At 35.7% G+C, this 19261-nt stretch overlaps 1 protein-coding gene across 1 annotated transcript; it reads right to left on the minus strand.

The window, feature by feature from the left end:
* Positions 1–629: 629 nt before the first annotated feature.
* On the minus strand, positions 630–1208 carry LOC131858363 (E3 ubiquitin-protein ligase RING1-like). The gene has a single exon (XM_059211586.1). It carries the CDS (start codon positions 1206–1208, stop codon positions 630–632), a length of 579 nt encoding a protein of 192 aa, XP_059067569.1.
* Between the last annotated feature and the right edge of the window lie 18053 nt (positions 1209–19261).

A 19261-nucleotide genomic window follows, 5' to 3' on the forward strand; every position in this document is an offset into this window, starting at 1 on the left:
ATGATAATTAATTAAATAAATAAAATAATTAGTTATAATCTTAATTTTATACAATGATTATATTATAATTATTATTTCTGTTATTATTATTTATTATTATTTATTATAATTATGAATAAAGTCAAAATCAAGGTTAAATAGTAATTGTGGTTATAACTATTCAATAATTAAATTTCAATACTAAAAAAAATAAATACTAGTCACAACATTTGTTTGATTTTATAAATTTTCAAATTTTTGTTTTCATCAACTTGATTCAAATCTATACTCAGTTTACATGATAGAGTGGTACATTTAAAAACCAAGTTTGAGTAATTTAAGATTTACAATTGAAAAAAAAATATTATACAATACAATTAAAATTTAATTTATTTGTAAAGTTAAATATCTTAAATCAAGGCAAACTATCAGGTTAACTTGAAGCAGAGAAGGAGCCATAGCGGTGCCGGAAGCACTTGAGTACCACAGTAGAAAGAATTACGATAACAATAAATATCCAAACATATGCGTGTATTGTTCTCTCATACAATTCAATGTACTTCATAGCAGTAAAACCCGGACCAAATTCTAAGAAGATGAAGCATTCACTACTTGTAATATCAATTTCAATAATTCTTTCCATGCACACTCTACACTCGATCCTCTCGTACTGTTTTTGGCTCATTTTCCATAGAGAATGGTGTTGTGCAGATGGGACAAGTATTGTGATCCTCAAGCCATGGCCAAATACAGTGAGAATGAAAGATATGTCCGATCATACAAGGAATTTCTCGAACCTCTTCTCCCAAAATAAAATCATCCTTACAAACTCCACAGAAAAGCCCATCATTAACATGAAAATCTGAAACTGTTACAATCGGCAGTCCCTCTACCAATTCTTTCGCCTTCCTTTCATTCTCCATTATCTTGACGATCTTTTTCCGAAGAGAATCGAAGGTATTGAAGACCCCACGTAGCCACCGAATATGACCAGGGAGTCGATCCTCGTGAACTTCAATCAGGAGAAATTCGAAATGTAATAAATCGTGAAGGCTGTTAAGATGTTGCAGACGACGAGGCAGAGTTTCACGTTCCATCAAACAATTTGCTTGCATGAATAGTTTGGTGGCTTCGATACGTAAATCCCCCATGCGGCATTCCAGGCTTTTACACCACTCTGCAAGTTCATTCTCCCTGCAACCCATTTTCTTCTCCTCTTGCATTTGCATTTCTTCAGTTCACTGCCTTTATCCAATTAGCAGTGAACTGATTTTCAATTTGGTATGTGAATTTGTGGAATGGATTGCAGTTTTCTGGGAATATGTAGTGAATGAAGCGTCAGCAATAGTTTCTTCTGGCGACTCCTCAAACAGGCGAGCGTTTGATACAAACACTACTTAATTTAGGCAGAACTTTTCACCGCTTATCTTTATAAAGAGCTTGTAAATTTTTTATTACTTATTGTCTCAAAATATTTTTAAAACCAAAATTCTTAAACTGAACTGATTTATTTTTACATGTGTATTATTAATGATTATTTTAGAATATTATAAATTTTTTGATTTATTTTTTAGTTTAAAGAAAAATAATTTATCAATATTTATACAAGATTTTAGAGTAATTAATAAGAAAATCATCTTATAGTATTGCATAACTAATTTTAGAGTAAAATAATTTTAAAAATTATAAAAATTAATTTTTATCGATCATATTATTTTCTTTTTTATTTATTAAAATATAGCAATTAAATTTTTTTTTTAAAAAAGATAGTGGATTAATTCTTTATGGATTATACATAAGAGAGAGATATAAATTGTTATTAAGAATAAAGTATAAAATTGAACACTTATAAAAGGGAGTTTGTCTAATTATAGGCAAAAACTAAAAATTATAGTTAACTTTTTCAATTGCAATTTTAAATTAGTTAGTTGTATATAATCTTTTTTTTTTATATTATAAATGGAGAGTCCAAAAAAAAGGGGTTTATACAGATGAGTTTAGTGGAGGCAGGGCCTCAACTGTTAAACAACGAAACTAAAAAGATCTAGACGAGTGTCATATACAATACAATAAACAAAAAAACTCCAAGATAAAGTTGTGTTCACTGCCATAAGGTACTAGAAGAGGATTTCATCCTGGTCTTCCAGCCATGTGGTCCACCCCTGTGGTCCTTCCATCCAAACCACCTTCTTCCTTTCCATGATTTGTATGCACATGTCAACCATGTTGAAAGGGGGAGCTCTGGTATCCTGAAGCTCTTTAATCAGTTTCTTTACTGCACTCTCAAAGGCGATTTGATTTTCTACGATCCTTGCCCATTCATACCATCTTGAATCTCGTACGTAAACATGGTGGCTCAGCCTTCTTTGAGGAACCGCATGAGTTTGTTTTGTTCAACATTCATCAGGAAGCAGACCTGTACAACAATTTAATAATGTGTGAGTTTTTTAAAAAAACCAATAAGTTCGCTAGCATTACCTTGGAACTTCTCCTCATTTTTGAGTTTCCAAATAAACCAAAGGATAAAAGAAGACAACATTTGCTAGATTTAGTTAGCACTCTTTGTAAGATTATGGACAAAACTAGTAACTATATCATAAGTAAAGACAGACATGCTCAATAATAGGTGTTCCAAACATTAACCAGATCTCCCTAGCAAAAGGGTAGTCAAGGAAGATGTACCGAGCGGACTCAGGTTTATTGCAAACAGAACAAAGATCATATCCAGCTACGTTATTCCTAATAGACAATCTATCCAGTAAGAGTTGCCATCTGAAACTCTTAATCTTAGGGGGGATGGGAGATTTCCAAAGGTTCTCAAAGGTTTTATACCAAGCGGTGGGGCTGTGGTGAACATTCCATAGGGTGTTGACATGGTCGATCATAGAGATGTCCTGGTTAAGCAAGTTTTAGATAACTTTGGATTTAATTTTGGGGAGGGGGGAGCCATCCTTCCATAGGAATGAGAGGTACCTGTGGGCGTCAACATGAGTGTTCTTAGGAAGATTGAGGGTCTTACAGGCATTCCTAATCATATTGTAGGTTCGCTTATGCGAACCAGGGAGATTGTATTTACTACTAAGTTCCTCCCAGGTGATGAGGTTGTCATTTTCCAGGATATCCATAAGATACTTGATCCCCTTGTTATGCTAGAATCTAGCATAATAGCCTTGGGTTAAGGCCAGTGGCTTAGACTTATGGTAGAGGTTCCACCATATCGGCCTTGCACCATGTATAGTGTTATCACAGTCAATGCTAGAGTTGCCAATAAGTCTACGCACATGCTCCCAGGCTTTCGAGATGGACTTAAAGACCTAGGTGCCTTGGCCAGACACCAAGAAACTTCTAGCAAATAAATCATTGAGTGGGAGGGCTTTCGATGATTTTGCAGCCTTGGGGAATCCATTTTGAATGTTGTTTCTTATAAGAATCTTCCAAGGTTCTTGCCCATCTAGTGCATGAAATATCCACTTGGTGGCAAGGGAGATTCCTTGCAGCTTAAGATCCTTAAGGCCCAAGCCTCCAAGTTTTTTTGTCTAAGTGGCATCAGGCCCATTTCACTATGTGGGCCTTTCTTTTGCCCTTACCATCGGACCAGAGGAAGCATCTAATAGCCTTTTGGATTTCATAAATTTGATAATTGTTAAACATCCAAACCGAAGAGTAGTAGATATTGTATGAGGAGAGGATTTTTTGACATACTTGAACCCTACCTGCTAGGGAGACGATCCTATTATCCCACTTGTTGAGCGTCCTATCAATTTTCCCCTTAACCTAGGTCCACATGTCTCGAAGAGAGGGAGATATAGAGAAGGGGATACCGAGATACTTGACTATAATGTTGGGTCCTCCCCATGAGTACCCGACTTGTTGTAGCTAGTCTGGAGGTTCATCTTTCTAGCCAAGCAAAATAGATTTGGAGCTGGAGATCCTAGCTCTAGAGGCTTTACCAAAGGTGTCAATTTTTAGGTTAAGGGAATCGATGTTTTGCCTAGAGAGCTCCAGGAAAAGAGAGGTATCATCAACAAACTGGATATTGAGCAATTTAGAGTCATCCGGCAACATGATGCCATGGACTCTAGGAGATATAGTATCATCTCTAAGGAGATAGAAGAGGGCATCTGAGGCAATAACAAATAGAGCAGGGGCAAGAGCGCAGCCCTGCCTAATGGATCTAGAGAGAGGAATAGGTCGGGATAGGGTTCCATTAACTTCAATCATCATGGAAGCATCTTTGAAGAGAATTCAGACATAGTCACATAACTCATTAGGGAAGCCAAAAGCTCAGAGCATCATGAGGATGAAATCCCACTCAACTCTGTCATAGGCTTTTTCATGGCAGTGTCTTGGTTAGAAGTTCTGGCCCATTCCATGGATTCCTAAATAGTGACAAGGTTTTCCAATATGTACCTGCCTTTAATGAATCCAGTTTGTGTAGAGAAAATGAATTTTGGAAGAATCTTTTCAAGGCGGGTAGCTAAGGCTTTGGCAAGAATTTTATAGGAGACGTTAAGGAGGGTAATTGGCCTCCAGTTCTTAATGAGTGCTTTGTCTCCTTCTTTAGGAATGAGTTTAACAATACCTTTATTTATGAATTCCCCTAGGGTGCCATTGTCAAGAGCTTTAGTGTATATGTCATAGAGGTCATGTGTGACCCATTAAAGATTGGCTTTTTAGAACTCCACAGGGAGACCATCGGGGCCTGGGGCCTTATTATCCTTGAGGGCCTTAATGGCATTGACAATTTCTTGTATAGAGATCCTAGCTCTGAGGAGGAGAGCATCATCCTTAGAAATTCTTTTAGGGATGATGGTACTACATTTGTGTCGAGCCTCTTTCGAGGCGTCATTATCTTCTGAGGTAAAGAGAGTTCTATAGAACATTTTGAAGGCCTCTTTGATATCATTGAGATCCAAGAGTTCCTTGTTGTCTATAGTTATTCTATCAATTTTTTCTCTGTTTTGCTTCTGCTTAAGGAGGTTAAAGAATATTTTGGAGCCTTTATCTCCAAATTGGAGCTAATAGTTGCGAGCTCTAATGAAGGCTGCCCTAATTTTGACCTGCTAGTGCTTCCTGAGGATATCTTTGGCTTTAGAGACATGCTTGGCCAAGGTAGGGGAGGAGGAATTAGCCTGAATATCTTATTCTAAGGAATGGAGGCGATGGGTGAGAGTTTTTTCCATGGCTCTAGAGTCCTTGGCTTTCTTTTGGCCAATAGTTTGCAGTAATTTCTGCCAGGAGGAGACATTCCTTGTTCACCTGAGGGTGCAGGATTGGGGAAGCTGAGGCTGAAGGTTGAAGAGTCTGACCACCTTAATGGCACCTAGAACATCTTGGTCTTTGAGGAGGGAGTTGTTGAGAATAAATTTCTTACTATAGGAGCTACTGATAGGGATAATGTTTCTAGTGTTAATCATAGCTAGGATAGGAAAATGGTCAGAAAGGGTAACTAGTAGGACAACAACTGCACTCCCCAAGTGGTTAGGGGAGAAAGAGAAGAAGTCGGTATTAACATAAAATTTGTCCAGTCTGGAGTAAATGCGATTGGGACCTTGTTGAAAGTTGCACCAAGTGTACCATAGGTTAGAAGCAGCAGTTTTAGTGCCCTCAAATGGGTCAAATAATTGGAGTTTTTGTTTAAGTTTTTCCCAGTGAGGTTTTCCTGCATTCTTCGATTCAAAAGGAAGTCCCTCGGCCTTGTCATCTTGATTCTTAGTCATATTGAAGCCTCCAACCACTATCCAGGGGATACTTGGGAGGGAAGTCAACCAGATCCAAAGGAACACTCTTTCCTTGTAGTCATTAGGTGCATATATAGAGCACATGCCAAAGCTGGAGCCCCTAATATCTAGGGTAGCCCAGGCTGTTCTATTACATGGGGAGATCCCTTTATCCCTAATATTTCTTGCCCACTTAGGGGAGATGAAAAGGCCAACTCCTCCCTTTCCTTTCGGGTGGTTGGTGCAAATTTTGATTGCATCTCTCCAGATAAAGTCAAGTGAGCTATCAAGATGGAATCCCACGGACTTAAGTTCTTGCAACATCAAGAAATATAAGTTCTTGTGATGGCTCAGTGAGATTTTGATGACAAACTTCCTATCAGGTGACTCAAGGCCTCTAATATTCCAAGAGATGTATTTCATTAGAGAGGAGGGTTAAGAGGTTCAACTAGGGAGACCGCAAGGATCTCCAGATTTCTTCTTATTCTTAGAGCCCATAGGCCTACCTTTCTTCTTAGCCAAGGAGGACCCTTTTATAAGATCGTCCTCATCTTCACTAACTTCAGATGGTTCATTCCTAGTAGCTACATTTCCTCCTATATCGAACCCAGACATCTGGGAGTCTGGAAAGCCAAGGATCATTGTGCTAGACCTAATTTCCTCAAGACCCTTATTGGTGTAGATTACTTCAATAACATGATTATCCTCTAACTCTTTGAGCATAGAAGCTGTCGAAGGGTTGGTGATGTTAACTTCAGGGGTAGGCCCTGCAAGTGATGAGGAGTTTGAATTCTTGGGAGTTTCAGATCTGATCATCAAACTTGTAGGGTTATCACTAGTGCTAGCAACATTAGCACTTCAACTAAGGTTCTCAAGTTTTTTAACCATTTTTTTAACCACAGAGTTCACCGGGGTTTGAGCGGTAGTGGGTGAGCTATTATTTGTAGGGAGGGGGTAATCACAGATGCCCGTTAATTGGTTGATAATTGGGATAGTAGGATGACTTTGATTTGGGGTGTTCAGGTTGCTAACTTTCCTCCTTCGTTTCCTAGAAGTGATCAACTGAAAATAGTCAGAGGGCGATTCTGCAGGACCATTTCTTGGGTTAGAGGTCGGGCCGAGGTGTTCAGAGACAAAGTGCGTGTGTTCAATGTGCATGGGTTTTGATTCTATTGAATTGGTGATAGGAATAGTAGCTTCTTCTTTAACAGGGAGTGGGGTGGATGAATCTTGATAAATCTTGGTTCTAGGGTTTGAGGATGCATCAATTGAATTAATATTGGGTTTTTGTTTTCTGGGATTAATGATTGGGCAATTTTTCCAAAGATGCCCTTCTTTTTTGCAAAGAAAGCATGCATTTAATCCTCCAAGCATTTCAATAGGGCAGACACAATTTTCTTCATTGACTTAATTTAATTTATTTTGTACTAATTTTATTTTAATTTTGATTTAAAAAATTACATTTTTTTAAGATTAAAAGTCTATCAAAAGATACTTGTTTTAATAGTAAGTTCATGGTGTAGTCATCTAGATGGTGTGAGTCTAAATCTTGTTATTAAAATATAAAATAAAATAATACAAATATCTTCTTATTAAAATAAAAAATAAAAAATAATAATTAAAAATTCTTTCATTTCCATAAATTATTGATTTTAGAAAGCAAAATTTTCAATCTTAAAAATTTCTTTGAAATTTAATTAGTTTCATATTTTGTTTATATATATGAAAAGACACATACATATATATGAATAGGCCATATATAAACTATACACAAATAATTTTAAAAGTTTAAAATACAAATGACTGAAAATTTTACTTTCAAACTGTTTAAAAAGAAATACATAACCTTAACAAATGTTGCATATGTTTTATCACTATTTCCTTTCATGTTGTTTTAGGTTGAAGTCTTTTTTGATATATATATTTTTTCTTAATTTAAGATCATATATATATGACAACTAAAAATTATTTTTTTCATATATATCTTATATTACATAAAAAAAAATTGTATAAAACTTTTACATAAAGTTTCAACAAGAAATACACACTACATTTGCACATTTTCAACTATGATATGGTTTTATGAAACTACAAGTTTTCTTTTATTTTGTTATTGGCCTCACATCCTCTTGACATCTACCAATTTTCTTACTCATCCACTCACTTTCTACTCACAATTTCCAGCATTAATACAAAAATAAAACCACGTGAGTTCTAACGGTGGCTCCACTCTCTTTTATTTCCTTTTCTAAGCTCCCTTCACACACATGTGGTTCCCTTTTCCCAAACTCCTATCAAAATCAAATTTCAAAGTATAATTATTTTATGAGCACTATATATTCATTTCAACTCATGGATTAGTCTTAATAAATTTTTAATTAAATATATTTTTACAAAAGTGATAATATATATCAAATATTAGATTGCATGGAGTCTCTAGAATATGCTATTGTAGCTGAAGATGGTTAAAATAAGGGTTTTAGTTGTCACTTTATTTATATAATATGTGGAAAGATCTTAGAAGTTACTACAATGAATTTATCAATTTGATTGAAATAAATTCTTTTTTCTCTTTGAATTCTTAGATCATTTTTTAGCATAAGGAACGTAGTTTTTTATTATGGGTAAAACAAGTTTAGACGGAACCCAAAAGCTTTTAAATAAAGCTACTTATAAGATAACAAATACTAACCAACATAAACAACCCATAGTAGAACTAGAAAACAAAAAGCTACCTCAATGGAAAGAAACAATAGACCCAAAGAAAACAAATGACAAACATGCAACAAAAACTAGACAAACAACATAGACAACAAGAACTACTTTAACATATTAAAGGTACTAGCAACTTGAAGCTCTTGCTGGTATATGTTCTATGAAGTTCATACAAGTTTTATATGTTCTTTTCTTCTTCCATAAATTTATTCTTGCCTCTAGTCCTAGCATATCTATATATACACCCACATGTGTGTGTTATTTTCTAGATTGCCATAGCCCTAGCCACCACTGGAGAATCTGTGTCACAAGTAGCATGAGCTAGACTGTGGGCCACCTCTTCAACATCCCACATGTCATTCTCATGCAACTCGTCTCTCTATCCCAATAGAACCAAATTTTGTTCCTCATCCTAAATATTGTCCTCCTCCTCATCCTCCAATGTGTCGTCAATATTTATTAAATTATCAAAACTGAAAATAAAACATATTATTGTAGCTAAGGAAAAAAGTAAAAAAAAATTGTAATCATTATTCAACTTATTCATAATTCTAGTAATAATTTCTTGGTAGTATATTTTTCTTTTGTTCTCCTAATCTTTCAACTCAACAAATAACATTTTCTATACTTTTTTAGCAAAAAGAAGTCTATTGGAGGTCTAGGAATTAAGGATCTTAAAGTGCAAGGAATTGCACTTGCTACTAAATGGATCTTCCATTCATTGGAAGGTAATGAGCCTTGGAAAGTGATCATTCAGAACAACATCAGACTGGGTGTTCCCAAGAAGGCTAAATCCTAGAAATCCCTTCCTATTAGTGACCTATTAGCTGGATCTTTCTCAGTCTTTACTATAGGCTATGTTGTCTTCAAGTCTATATGGAAAGCATGGGAAAGCGTTATATTTAGTATTGGCAATAATTGGATCAGCCGAGGTAACCAATTCTATGCGGAAAGATCAATCTGGTGGAACTTATCCTACAATGGTAAACCTCTCGCTCTCACTGAAGGTTGCTCAGCCAAGAAATGGGCCAACAAAGGTATTTTTTGTCTTAAAGATATTATTATTAATGGTGCTCTCATCTCATGGGTGTTGCCAAAATGGTCAGCACTCCCCTCAGGATTCGTGAGAAGGGACTAACCACCTCCTGTGCAATCCATGTCTCTACAATTTGTATCGGACGTTGACAGATCGATCTTTTGAAGCAACAACAAACTGGGCCAACAAATGGTATCAAAGCATTGGGTCACAAGTTTGAATCTACTTAGGTAACACTGAGGGGGATATTGTTGACAAAATGGCCAAAACTCCCCTCGGGATTTGTGACAAGGGACTAACTGCCTCCCGTACAATCCATATCTCTATAGTTTGTATTGGACGTTGATAGATTGGTCTTTTGATGCAATGACAAACTGAGCCAACAATGGGATGGTCTATCCAGCAAGTATCAGCTTCTTATATCTAATAAAAGAACTTCTAACATAATGTGCAATGCTTATGATCTCTTGCAGCTTCCTAAAGAAAGCAATGTGGATGAAGACAGGTTTGTATCCTTCTCATGGATTGATGGAAGCCTACTCTGTAATGTGAAATCAATTTCTATCTATAAAACTATATCATATAATGACAATATTCTTAATCTTGTTAATACTAACTGGTACTTGGATCTATCACATGCTCAATGGGGTAAAATGTTTAAGGCTCTTTGGAGCTCTCCTCTGGTTCCTAAAAAGAAAACTTTAAGATGGTTGCTAATGCTTGATAAGTTGCCTATTAGATTTGATTATAGTAAAGAAGAACTTTGTACTATGTGTAAAGTTAAGGACTCCAGTAGACATATTTTCGTTGACTGTATTATTGCTAAGGAAGTGTGGCTTATGTTTCGTTTAATTTTACTGGTGCATATTGTCGTGCTTGTGAAGTGTGATACCTGCAGCTATAACACAAACACTCAATAGATCATTACAAGCATGGTTAGAAAATAATAAGAAAATAAATATGAACCATGACAAAGTGACCTATCACCTCCTAAGAGATGCGAGTATGGATTTGCTATCAAATTTGGATAAGCAATCCCAGTGACGACTACACCTATGGAGGATTTGAAATGATGAGGATATGAAAATATGAGATTGCTTATGCTAGATTTATCCAAGAGACTAATTAAGCTAATGATATGCATGATTAAGCTATGATGATGATGCAATTTAGCTAGAAAAGAGTTTGATTAAGCTACATGATTCAATAATTATGCTAGAAAATGATCAAATTAAGCTAATGCAATTGCCTATAACAACAATGCTCAAATGATATGCCTATAGTAATAATGCCTAAATTGATAATGAGATGGGATCCATATTGCTCCAAAATGGGGGATATTTATAGGATTTCCAAGGCTAGGGGTGAGGTGGCAGGATTCAACATTCAAGATTGAGTCTGAAGATATCAAAGGTGAAATTGGAGGAGGTTGGAGAAGAGGTTGGAGGAAGAGACACTTGTCATCTCTGTGGTGACAAGTGTCAAGGAGCCTTTCTCATAAAAGGGGAAGTGTCCAAAAGAGGAGACATGTGGCCAAAGTGCCATGTGTCTCAAGAAGAAAATATCCACACCATCGGAGGTTAGGATAAGGAGGTTAGAATGGGCAACATAGGATAGGGTTAGTTAAACCCAAGGTTAGGTGGAATGGGTTAGGTTAGAGGGATGGTTAGGTTAGGTGGTTAGAATCTAGGAGGCATGTGGGTAATTTGAATTTATAAAATAAAATAATAGGAAAAGACTTATTAATTCTCAACAACTCACAAATTGATTTGGTTTAATTAATTAGAGGACTAGAAGAATTGATTGTTCAAATTTTCAATCTTGATTTTTGCTATAATGATTTTTGAGTGACTCCAGGATGTCTTTGACTAGAGGAACAAGGAAGGAATATGATATTTTTCTTGTCTTTTGTCCCTAAATTAATCTTTAATATGCGCAAATTTGCCTCGAGACATGATCATCGGAGTATCATCGAAGACAATTCCGATTTGCGTATTGAAATTATTAATACTCGCTATTTTATGCAACCAACACTTAGGTCATCTTGGTTCAATTATACCTCGATGCTTGTGCTAACTTACAATATCAAAATCCAGGAAAGTCATGCTCAGGTCATGATGGTTTAATTATACCATTGATGTTTTCACTTACTTCCCAGATTTTGAAAAGCTCAATGATGACAAAACACAATAACCCAGTGAGTAGTTCGGTCTTTGCTTTGTATTGGCATTTGCAATTAGCTTGCATTTAATTCTTGCATGGGATCTCGCATGCTCATTTTATCCAATGTTAAATCTATCGCAGGAATCATCAAGGTATCATCATGAGTGTATATGCAATTAGAATGATGACTCATCTCTGTCCAGATATTATCGACCGAGCAAAAAATTTATATTCTCTCCTCAACAAAACAAACATCAGCATATCCCAATCTTCCTACAACTTGATATCAAAAAACTATCAATTCTTTATCCAATCAACTTTATCAATTCTATGAACTAATCACATCTATTCTATCCTATTATGTCTTATACAGGATGTATCTTTCCTGGAACCAGACGTTCTGATCAAGTCTTATACAGGATATATCGTTCCTGAAACCAAATGCTTTGATCATCTTTGTCTTATACAGGAGATGTTATTCCTGAAACCAGACTAAATCTCAATCTTATCAATCTAATCAATCAAGATTTATCAATAATAAAAAGCCACATCACCGTGATCGTAGAACTCACGCTTTCATCAACCACAATTATAGACATCGAATCATTTCTAATTAGGATATCAATTTTGCAAAGATCCAAACACTCCAAAGGTCAATTATCTCAATTGATCTCCCGAGGGGACATCATCATATCATAATTTATCAATCAATAGCTAGGGCATCCTATTTGAATCTGCTGAAAAGTTATTTCTACAAAGTATTTCTTGATATCATCAACCATCTTTTTATAAGGCATTAACTTTTCATCCTTTGTTTGATAATCATCATTGATTTTATTGATGATGAGATGAGAGTCTCCAAAGACTTGAAGTTATGTAATGTTCCATTATATAGCCATTTTGATGCCTGTAACCAAAGCTTCATATTCTGATGTATTGTTGGTGCATGGAAAGCTTAATCTGTATGCTTTTGGAATTGTATGACCTTGGGGTATGATGTAAAAATTCCTTCTCCTGATCCATGTTGTGTATATGAACCATCAAAGTATAATTGCCATGTTTTTGTGGTGACTGTTAGGATATCAGCATTGGGAAATTCAATCTGCAAAGGACGATTATCCTGAAGCGGTGCCTTGGCTAGCTGGTCTACAATGAATTGCCCCTTGATAGCTTTTTTGTCAACATACTCAATATCAAACTCACTCAGGATCATGATCCATTTTGGTAGTCTTCCTTTTAATGTTGCCTTGCTGAGTAAATACTTCAATGGATCAATTTTAGCTATCAACTTGATGAAGTGAGATAGTAGATAGTGTCTTAATTTTTGAGAGGAAAAAACTATCGCCAAGCATGCTTTTTCTATTGGTGAATAGTTGATCTCGTATCCCACTAATGTTCTACTAATGTAGTAGATGGCTTGTTCTTTTTCTTCATTATCCTGTTGTGCGAGCAGAACCCCTAATGATACTTCTATGGTTGATACATAGAGTAATAATGGCTTTCGTGGAATTAGCAACATGAGGATGGGTGGTTGCATGAGATAGGCCTTGATCTTGTTGAATGCATCTTCACATTGATGGTCCCACTTGAAATGAACATTTTTGTGCAATAGATGAGTAAAGGGTTGACATTTATCTACCAGTTGAGCAACAAATCTTCTAATTGACTGGAGTCTGCCTTGGAGTGATCTGAGTTGACTAATACTCTTGGGAGATGCCATTTCCATGATTTCTTTGACCTTAGCTAGATCTACTTTGATACCTCTAGCTGAAATAATGTATCCCAATAGGTTGATTGAAGTGACACCAAAGGCACATTTCTTAGGATTGAGTCGTAGCTTATACTATTTTAACCTGTCAAAGATCTTTTCTAGTATTCCAATATGGTCTTCTCTATTGTATGATTTGGCCAAGATGTCATCCACATAGTCTTCCATGAATGTATGCATCATGTCATGGAATATTATTGTCATAGCTCTCTAATATGTAGCACCTGTGTTTTTTAGTCCAAAAGGCATGATGTTCCAGCAGAAAGTACCCCATGGGCATGTGAAAGCTGTCTTTTCTTGATCTTCAGGTGCTATTTTAATCTGATTGTATCTAGAGAAACCTTCCATTACAGAAAACATGGAGTGTCCAACCATTAAATCTACAATGATGTCAATGTTAGGCAAAGGAAAGTCATCCTTTGGACATGCATTATTAAGATCTCTGAAGTTTGTGCATAGTGTGATACTTTTATCTGGTTTGGAAATAGGAATGATGTTGGATACCCATTGAGGATAAGCTATAGGTCTGATGAATCCGACATCCAATAATTTTTTTAGTTCTGCTTTGACCGGGAGAGCAATATGCGGATGCATTTTCCTTAATTTTTGTTTAACTGGTTTGGCTCCTGGACTGACATTTAAGTGATGCATAATAAGATTTGGATCTAACCCCAACATGTCTACATATGACCAGGCAAAATTGATTTGTCGTCGTTTGAAGAATTCCATATATTTTTGTATTTCTTCTTCTGATAGAGAAGTTGCTGGATGTAGGATCGTTGGTTGCTTTGTTGTCCCAATGTTCACTGGCTCTATTGGTTCGACCAAAATGGATGACCTTTCTTGATAATGTGTAGGTAAAGTGTCAAATCTCCCATCTTCCAGTGCCTCACAGAGGTTTTCACAGCTACATGCGTCCTTTCTTTTTACTTTTTCCTGATCTAATGTTGCCAAGAAATGGTTTCCAGCATTAGACATGATATTGTTTTCTTTATTTTCCTTTTTGCGACTCGGAGATTTGGCACCCACTTGACTGAAAGATGCGTTGCTAAAATTCTTGGTGAGAGTTGTTGCAGGTTCGATTGCATTAAGATATACGGATATAGTGTGGTCATTTAGAAAGGTATCAATGATAGTATGTCCTTCATTTTCCCAATCAATAAATTCAAGGTTGATTAGAGGTAGGGGGTCATCAGGTTGAGATGTTTCAAGAGTATCAAGGGTCATGATAGATGTATCAAAGTTTTCAATATGTATGTCAATGTCTATAATGGTACTCTCATTAGAATGACCTCACAAAAGGAGCTCTTGATCATCCTCGATTAAGTCCAAGTCAGCTGAATGTGATTCTAATTCAAGTAAACTAGTTCCTAATGTTTGCCCTACATACGTGTGAACTACATCGACTCCTACATCTTCTTCAAAGTAATTTTATTCAGCTCATTCTTCATAGTGATAGGACTCCCATTCCCTTTCATGACAATCTATCTCACGTGCAAACTGCAATCTACATATTTGTTCATATAGTGTTTGATTTGTTTCTTCATCTTTTCTTGTTATATCTTTTCTTCTTTCTTATTCAACCTCTTCGGGACTGAGATTGAGTTCTTTCAACCTTGCTATGAGCTCTCCTTGATTAGTACTAGGTTCATGCTTGTTTTGATTGAGATTTAAGGTTTCGTGGGAGGTGCTTTTAGTTTGTTTTTCCTATTGATTTGAAATTTGCTTCTTTTTCCATTGAATGTTTGCTTGTGCTTGTTGCTTAGCTGATGTTTCTTCTCTTTCACTTTTAAGTTTTTCTTGTCTATTTTCATATTCCTCTTGTTGTTGGCTAAAAGATGTGTCTTCTGGTAGAGTTACTTGTCCATACCATAAGCTTGCTTTGTCTATATCCTGTTGAGTATGAGGTTGGATAGGTTCTTATATACCTTCTTTTCTTTTCCCTATAGGACCTATTCCAGTGTATCCCATCTTTCTGAGAATGTTGAATCCTTTTCCAAACGTTTTTTTAGGTATGCGGACATTATTGATCTTTTGTTGAAATTCTTCCTCCTTGTATAGCCACTGTAGTACATCTTTGTCTTCTGTTTCCTTTGATAAGGTCCTAGCACTAAGAAATGCTCCATCAAATATCGAAAGATATTTCACAGTTGGTTGTTGTTTAGAGTTTGATGGTATTCCAAAGGATTTAGGAGAAAGTGGTAATTGTGATATTGAATATTCTCCATTCCTTCGATCTCTTAGCTACATTTGTTTTTCCATACTTGACAAAATTGAGTCAAATGATTTTTCTTTAGATTGTGTGTTCAAAGATGAGACCTCCTTATTATGAGGAACAATGACTTCTTGAGCTGGTTTGAGATTACTACAATACTGAAATGGATTTGAATCTGCTGAGATCGTGATTTTCTTCCCATTGTAGGGAATTTTAGGCACTGATGATATATGGATGGAACAACTTGTATGTCATGTATCTAGGGTCTTCCCAGGTGTATGTTGTATGATAAGTCTGAGTCTAGAACTTGGCATACTATGTCTTTCTATAAAGGTCCCACTCTTATGGGTAACATCATAATTCCTGTAGAGGAAAGCTCTTCTTCATCATAGGCTTTAATGGTGATCTTTTTCCAGGGATCAACTGCATCTTCTGAATAACCTAGAGCACATACTAGACTCAAAGAGAAAATGTTTAAGCCAGCTCCTCCATCAAATAGGACACGTTTAACTCGCGTCTTATGAATGATGACTTCGATATGCAAGATAGCATTATGGGGATGTTGCAAGAACATGTCATCTTCTTCGCTAAATGATAAGCAGTGAGGGGTTGTGAGGTGTCCCACCATGGTTTGGAATTGATCTATATCAATATCTTTGGACATGTTGTATCTACTAACGCTCGTTCAAGAATTTCTTTGTGTGCAGGTGAAAGCTTGAAAAGTTCTAAGATGGATATTTGCGTGGGTTTTTCTGCAATTGCTCGACTAGATGGTATTGTTTTGTAGTGGATGACGTGTTTGTTGTAGGACCCAGAAAAACAACTTTAGCTTTGTTTCTTGTGATAGCATGAGGAGGTTCTTGATTTTTCTTTTCTTTAACTACAATCACATTTACCACATTATCATATGTATGAGCGTAGTTTACCTTCACTTTACCCTTACCATTATTTGTTGTTGATGATTCACCCTTCTCATAGTTTGGAAGTGGAATTTTAAAAGCTGTATGAGATTCGTTTGTTGTATGTCCATCCACAGTTATTACTCCATTATCAATCAAATATTGGATGACATGTTTCAACCGCTGACTATTATCTATGTGATGTCCCATGTTTCGATGGAAGTTGCAATAATGGTTATCATTCCACCAAGGGGGTTTTACTTGAGGTTCGTAGTTTCTTTCTTTTGGTAAAGTAATCAATTTTTTTGCGAGAAGTGTCTTTAGTGCTGACCTAAGCGGTTCACCAATGTTTGTAAATTGCCTTCGAAAGAAATTTTTAATAGTTTCTTTTTGGTGATTGTTGTTTTGCTGAGCCGCTGTTGAGTGATTGGATAAATTAAAAACTGGTTATTTTGGTTTCACATTGTTGTTATTCACTATTCCATCATTGACAAAATTATGATTTCTATTCCAAAACTTTGGCTTATCATTGTTGTTGTTTTTAGTGTTGTTAGGAGGGTGAACTCCTTCTTTGTATATTTTCAACTCACCCTTCTTTATCATGGCTTCTTCCATTCTGATTCCATTATCAATCATATTTCCAAAAATTCAGTGTCCTTGCATTTTTAGATGATAATTCATTTGATCATTTAGGCTATTGATGAATATGTCCATTTTTTCATACTCTGGCACTGTACAAGGATATCGTGAAGCTAACCATCTCCATCTCTGTAAAAATGTCATGAAAGGTTCTCCACTCTTTTATTTGGCATTACATAAGTCTACCAGTGTTACTTCATGTTGTATGCTGTAAGAGTATTGTGAAACAAACTTATCCACCAATTTTGAGAATGATTTGATTCCAAGTGGAAGTTTGGAGAACCATTCCATAGCTAGTCCAGTTAAGGTTTTCGGAAATAATCTCATCAAGTAGGTATCCTCATGTGCAAACTCCATACTCATTGTGTAAAATTCTCATATATGATCTTGAGGGTCAGTGCTTCCATCATATTTTTTGTATCTAGGAGTTTCACAACCTATAGGAAATGGTATCATGTTTAGATTTCTATCGAATGGATAAGGACAGATTTCTTGAAGTGAGTATCTTCTAACATTTCCTCTCTGCATATCTTGAATTTGTGTTTGTAGTGTTTGTATTTGTTATGTGAGAGTTGTGATAGGATTATCAACATGATTTGTTCTTGTATAACCATGATTTTACATTCTAGGAGGATCTTGGTCTCTTCTTGTATCATCTCTACCCCTTCTTGTATCTTCATTGGATTAAACTTTACTTATAATTTCTACGTCATCTCTTTTGGGAATGTAAGTTTCCTCATTGGTTCTGGTGTTACTAGGAATTGACGTGTCATTCATTTTTAGACCAAAAATATCCTCATATTGTTCATTATTAGGGGGAGGGTCACTTTTCTTTTGTATCAATTTGTTCACATCAAAATCTTGGGGGAGTGTAGCACCAATTCTTGCTAACATTAGGAAGTATTTTTCTTTGTCTCCCTCCAATATTTTCTCCATAAATTTATCGAAATGAGGATATTTTTTTATGTCTTTGACATGTTGTTCTGTTATTACTTCTTCAACTTGTATTTCATCTTCGTGTTCCATGGTTCTATGCTCTTCAGTTATTTCCAATGTTTCAATTTCTGTCTCTATGATCTTTCGTCTCTGAGCCCTGGTTAAAACAGGCATACATGTGTGTTAGATATTGCGCTAGGATTTGATTGTCAAAAAGTTGTTTTGATAAGTAATCAACTGTCAATGTAAATGTGGTAAAGTGATATGACATGAAAAGATGATTCAAGTGTTTAAAAGTTTGCAAGTTTTTTGATATTCTGTTTTGGAGTGCAATGATGATGATTTTGATAAAAACCAAGTCCAATAGGAATGATATATCCTACGATGTGGGACAAGGTTATCTTGACCAAATGTTGTAGTTTCATGATAAAGGATGATAGATCCTAATGAGAAACTATGTTTTTGAGTGATCAGTTTATCAAAGAGGGTGATGATGCACTTTGAGATGTTTAGATCTTGAACTTGTTGAATGTGAATACTTGAAAATCTTGAGGTGTCTATTTCTAGAGTCTGATTTGACAGATGATAACTTGACCAAGCGAACCAAGGAGATAAGCTAAGCACAAAATGACAAATAATAGGTGTTTATGCTCACTATAAACTGACCAAGCAAATATGACAAATCTGAATAAGACATGCAAGAATACAGTTATGGGCAGACAGAGACATAAATCCGTATGATAGATTATACAGCCCTGAACAACAATTTAGACAAGCTCATACAAAAAACTAGAAATTTTACACGACAAAAGACATAAACTAGTATGAGCTTATTCACAAAATTCTCCACTAAACTAGTTCGTACGAAAATTCTCACTGGACCGGATGATAAAAGATAACACAAATATTTCTGCTAAACTGGCTCATACGACAATAACAATAAACTAGATGCCTCATATGAAAAACTAACAAGCTCGTACGACAGAGGATAGAACAGACACAAAACATTGTTTAGACAGATTTTTGATCAATGAAGTTTGATGTTTTTCTTCTATTTTCCAGTTTCTTAGATGTCTGATTTTCTATTTTAGGGACAAAGACATAACAAACACGTGATATGTTAAGTGACCTCAAGCACAATATGCTACATAAGGAAGTTGGCTAAGAGAGAAAACTTTTGCTTGCAAACTT

Source organism: Cryptomeria japonica, chromosome 9 (assembly GCF_030272615.1).
Source record: "Cryptomeria japonica chromosome 9, Sugi_1.0, whole genome shotgun sequence".
Lineage (NCBI taxonomy): Eukaryota > Viridiplantae > Streptophyta > Pinopsida > Cupressales > Cupressaceae > Cryptomeria > Cryptomeria japonica.